The following is a 5,470-nucleotide window of genomic DNA, read 5'->3' as shown; positions in this document are numbered from 1 at the left end:
TAGACCCTATCATAGAGATATTTTGGAACTGTATGGTTGTGGAGACATATGGGGATAATAGGCTATTGGGATGACTTAAAGTGAAACCGTGATTACTGGAGGTTCCATGTTGTAACAAAGCCAAGGACAACGGAGACGAATATCAAGAGCATTTTTTCTACTGCTTATTTTCAAGATAAGAAGTATATGTTTGAAAATACTTGCTAAGACTCTATTGATGGAGCTAAGAAGAGAAGAAATATCAAAATTAAAACTGCCTTTTTCAATTTGTGTTACAATCTCATTGTTGTGACTTATATAGGCAACAAAATATCTAATAACTAACTTTGTTCTAGAACACTCTATTTGACAGCTCATTGCCACTAACTAATCATTTTCTGACAACCTCTAACAAGTTATACAGCTGACTCAGCAATATGCTACTAACTAGTTGAACACCTACTCCTATCAGTATTACACATCAATGGAACAGGAAGCCGTGTATGTTCCAAAAACACTCCCCCTCAAGCTGTAAGGTGCAGAACATTTAGCACACCAAGCTTGCTAAGTAAGTGATCATGTTTAGCAAGAATTAGTCCCTTGGTAAGCAGATCAGCAAGTTGATCATGAGACTGAACATATAGAGCCTTAATCAAGCCATCTTTGATTTTGTCCCTAATGAAATGAGAGTCAATCTCAATGTGTTTGGTTATCTCATGGAACACAGGGTTGTTGGCCAATTGGATGGCTGAATTACTGTCACAATAAAATGAAATGGGGAGAGTGAAAGTGACCTTAAGTTCTTGAAATAACCCAACCAACCAAGTGAGTTCTGCAACTGTTGAAGCTATGCTTCTGTACTCAGCTTCAGCAGAACTCCTGGAAACAGTGTGTTGCTTCTTGGACCTCCATGATATGAGCGATTCACCAAAGTGAATTGCATAACCAATAACTAATCTTCTGGTGTTTGGACAAGAAGCCCAATCAGAGTCACACCAACAAGTCAGAGTATTAGAAGGTCCAGCCTTCAACCAGACACCTTGGCCAACAGAATTTGTAAGGTACCTGACTACCATAGTAGCTGCTTCCCAGTGAGACTTCTTGGGAGGTTGCACGAATTAGTTGAGATTCTAGACAGCAAAGTTAATGTTTGGCCTTGTAATAGTGGCATACCTAAGTTTACCAACAAGTCTTTGGCAAGAGGAAATGTCAGACAATAGTTCATCACCTTGTGCACCTGTGGATTGATCATACTCAATGAAGGTGAGCCTGGCATTAGACTCTAAGGGAGTAATAGTAGTCTTAGCACCACTAAGACCTGTTTCAGTAATTAAATCTAGAATATACTTCCTTTAGTTCAGAATGATCCCTGATGTTGATCTTAAAACTTCAATGCCTAAAAAATATTTGAGATCCCCTAAGTCCTTCATCTTAAATTACTGATGCAACTTGATTTTGGTAGCATTGATCAAAGAGGAACTACTTCCAGTGATTAGAAAATCATCAACATAAACAAAAACTATAACAGTATCATTACCTTGATTCAGAGTGAATAGGGAATAATCATGTGCACTTTGGGTAAAACCAGCATCAAGTAAGGCATGAGTGAGCTTAAGATTCCACTGCCTGGAGGCCTGTTTAAGACCATACAAGGATTTAATCAACTTACATACCTTGTGCTCCCCTTGACTTCTAAATCCTTCTGGAATTTCCATGTAGACTTTCTCCTCAATATCCCCTTGGAGGAATACATTATGCACATCCATTTGATGAAGATTCCAACCTTAGATGCAGCTATTAAAATTACACACCTAACTGTCACCATCCTAGCCACTGGTGAAAAGGTTTCAGTATAATCTAACCCCTCCTATTGACTATATCCTTTGGCTACTAACCTTACTTTGAACGTCTCTACATCACCGTTTTCTAGATATTTGATTTCTTAAATCCACTTGGAACCAACAGTATTCTTCTATTTAGGTAGATCAATAATGATCCATGTGTTGTTAACTTCCAAGGCCTGAATCTCTAACTTCATAGCTTCCACCCACCTTTCATCTTTTATGGCTTGCTAATAGTGCTGAGGTTCAATCAAGGTGGAGAATTTAGTTAAATAGCACTGATAAGTAGGACTCAGATTTTTGTAAGATAAGTTGTTCGCTAATGGATATTTGCATCTCTGGTTTCTGGAAGTATCAACATAATCATGCATCCACACTGGTGGTCTGCTTGTTCTTATTGGTCTACTGGAAGAGGGTTGATGTGGGGAATATTCATCTTGACGTGTTTCTTTATGGTTGGTGCTAGGGGAAGCTGTACCAAGGACTGCAGCATTAGAAATTCCACCCTCTTCAATTGGAGCTACTTCAATAACACTCTTAGTATTTGTTTCATGAAGTATTTCTTCATCTGTGGGTATCAACGAATATTCAGTAATATTTTTTACAGATGAGAAAGCTTGTTTATTTTGTGCTGGTGAGGAAGAAAAAGGAAATGTATCTTCATGAATCACAACATCTCTACTGACTGATAGTTTCTTTGAGGTGATATCCAGTAGTAAATACCCCTTCTCAGATTCAAAATATCCCTCCAAGACTATAGGTTTTGCCCTTTCTGTGAACTTATCTCCTCTTGCGAGGATAGTGACATAGCATAAACATCCAAATACCCTGAGATGTGATAACTTGGGATACTTGGAAAACATCAACTGAAATGGGCTCTTACCACTTAGAATGGAATATAGCAACTTGTTCATTAGATATACTACATCCTTTAAACAGTATCCAATACTTAATGGGCAAGTGAGACTGAAACTAAAGTTCTCTAGCTATGTTTAATATGTTTCTGTGCTTCCTCTCCACAACTCTATTCTATTGAGGAGTGTGAGGACAGCTGGTCTGATGTAGTATGTCCAGGGACTAGAACAATGTCTTACACTGAGAGTTGATAAATTTAGTGTCTACTGATTTTCACCAATATGCAAAACTTAGTCTTAATCATGGAAAAAAATATCTTAATGGCCACTATGGCCTCAAACTTTAGCTGCAACAGGTGTACCCAAGTGTATCTACTATGGTCATCTACCATAGTCAAGAAATAGTAATTGTTGTCAAAAGTAGAAGTTTTATATAGACCTCATAAATCCATGTGTACAAGTTCAAAACATGTAGAGCATCTAGTAGTACTTAAAGGGAATGACAACCTTGTCTGTATAGCTAGTGGACACACAGAACATTTATTCAACACATTTACATTACCAGTGTTCATCATAATGTCTAAACACTTGAGAACCTGAGCAGTAGGGTGTCCAAGCCTTTGGTGCCATAAGCTGCAACTCGAAGTGGAGACTTCTACAATGAATCTACTGGCTTTTGATCCTGACTGTTTAGTACCTCTTATCCAACCACCTTTAAGAACATAGAGTCAACCCCTTTTTCTACCAATCCCCTTCACCTTGCCATTGAAGAGGTCTTGAAATATACAAAAATCAGGATAAAAGGATACAAAACATGAATGTTCCTTGGTTATCTTGGCAACAGACAACAAATTGAGTTTAAAGTCTGGAACATGTAGAACATCTTTGACACATCATATGCAAAAATGTGGGCTACTCCAGTGTGTGAGATTGTCATTTCATCACCTGTCGAAAGGTGCAACTTATCCACATGCTTGGGGTCTAATCTGGTACCTTATTTGAATAAGTGTCTATGTGCATACCCATGATGTTTAGCACCTGAGTCTACAATCAAACTGTTAGAACACGCCTTGGACAAGAAACAAGTAGTAATAACTATTGTATTGACTTGTTTCATGTTTGTTGTGTCTTTTTTCAACATAGTTATAATTTGAGTGTAATCTTCCTCAGTGAATATGTGAGGCTTGGACTTTGGTGTGTGAGTTACTTCATGACTAGAACTATTAGTATCAACTTGACCAGCTACCATAGTTGAAGCATGAGAAATAGACTTGTCACCAGTGTTGGCAAAGTTGTTACCACCATTGTTTATGGATAGGTTGTTACTGCCAGTATACTATGATCTGAAATTAGAGTTGTAGCCTTGTTTCTTCCTGTTCTTCCAGTCATTTGGATACCCTACAAACTTATAGCAAGTTTCCTTGGTGTGACCCAATAGATGACAATAATCATACTTTTTGCCTTTGTAATTAGAGTTGCTTTGTCCAAAAACATAATTTTGATTCATTTGTCTAGCAAGTGGTTCTAATCTATCATTCACAGTCATCATACTGAATGTTGGATTTCATCCTCTATAAGCATAGCATAAGCTTGATTAAGAGTAGGAGTCACTCCTTTGAGCAATATCTATCTTCTAGCTTGGTCATAGGACTCATTCAGGCCACTTAAAAACTGTAAAAGTCTAAGTTGACACATAAGATCTAAGTACTCTCTAGACGTAGGACAAGCACAACTAGGATTTGGCACTAGTACATCATACTCACTCCATAGACTCTTCAATTTGGTAAAATAGGCTTAGATAGAATCTGTACCTTGATAGTGCATATTAATTTCGTGATGTCATTGGTATATACGCGTACGATTCACCTTGTCATACCTTTCCTTCAAATCCTCCCAAACTGCACAAGCATTCGTGGCATAAACAATACCATATCTCTCACTCACAGTGTTCATGATCCAGGAAAGCACAATTGCATTACATGTTTCCCACTGCTCATGAAGTTCCTCTCTATATGATTCCTTGTTGCAGGCACCAGTGAAAAATCCAAACTTCTTCTTCCCTAAGAGATCAATACGCATCGATCGACTCTATAAGCTATAATTTTCTGAACCATTTAAATTGATTAAAACAAGTACAACACTGGAACTCTCAGATGCACTAATTAAAAGTGGATCACTTTGATCGATTTTAGGCACCATGATTGATAGAATGTATCTGTAATATAAATTGGAATTGCAAAACAAAAAAACTGAACTCAGTGATTCAAAATGCGCAGAAAAATCAGTGAAAAGTGATCGAAAACCACTTAGTGTTGATAAAAAACACTTAGTATTGAACTCATGGCTTTGATACCATGTGAAAATACTTGCTAAGACTCCATTGATGGAGATAAGAAGAGAAGAAATATCAAAATTATAACTGCCTTTTTTCAACTTGTGTTACAATCTCATGGTTGTGCCTTATATAGACATCAAAATATCTAATAACTACCTTTGTTCTAGAACACTCTATTTGACAGCTCATTGCCACTAACTAATCATTGTCTAACAACCTCTAACAAGTTATACAGCTGACTCAGCAATATGCTACTAACTAGTTGAACACCTACTCCTATCAGTATTACACATCAATGGAACAGGTCGCCGTGTATGTTCCAAAATAATATGAAAGACAATACGTGTTTGTTATCGGTCTACTTTGTCCAAAAAATAAGTTGGCTTGCTTGTTTGTCCATGACTATCGTCTCTATGATGGCGAGATCAAGTAAATACAGTCCACGAAGTTTCTTTTTTTTC

General features: G+C 37.3%; 1 protein-coding gene across 1 annotated transcript; it reads right to left on the bottom strand.

Annotated features, from left to right (window-relative positions):
• Nucleotides 1-2,050: 2,050 nt before the first annotated feature.
• LOC124897902 lies at nt 2,051-4,753 on the bottom strand. The gene is made up of 2 exons (XM_047411502.1): nt 4,551-4,753; nt 2,051-2,648 (listed from the first exon to the last, which is right to left on the bottom strand). Exons 1-2 carry the CDS (start codon nt 4,751-4,753, stop codon nt 2,051-2,053), a joined length of 801 nt encoding a protein of 266 aa, XP_047267458.1.
• Between the last annotated feature and the right edge of the window lie 717 nt (nt 4,754-5,470).

The sequence above is a fragment of the Capsicum annuum genome, chromosome 4 (assembly GCF_002878395.1).
Source record: "Capsicum annuum cultivar UCD-10X-F1 chromosome 4, UCD10Xv1.1, whole genome shotgun sequence".
NCBI classification, from domain to species: Eukaryota; Viridiplantae; Streptophyta; class Magnoliopsida; order Solanales; family Solanaceae; genus Capsicum; species Capsicum annuum.
The sequence above is the reverse complement of the archived record's forward strand: the minus strand, read 5'-3'. Positions and strand labels throughout refer to the sequence as shown.

Coding starts and splice junctions, on each gene's coding strand:
- LOC124897902 (XM_047411502.1), bottom strand. CDS start 4,753: ATGCGTATTGATCTCTTAGGGAAGAAGAAGTTTGGATTTTTCACTGGT. Junction 2,649..4,550: donor TGGGAGGATTTGAAGGAAAG/GTATGACAAGGT, acceptor ATCACATCTCAG/GGTATTTGGATGTTTATGCT.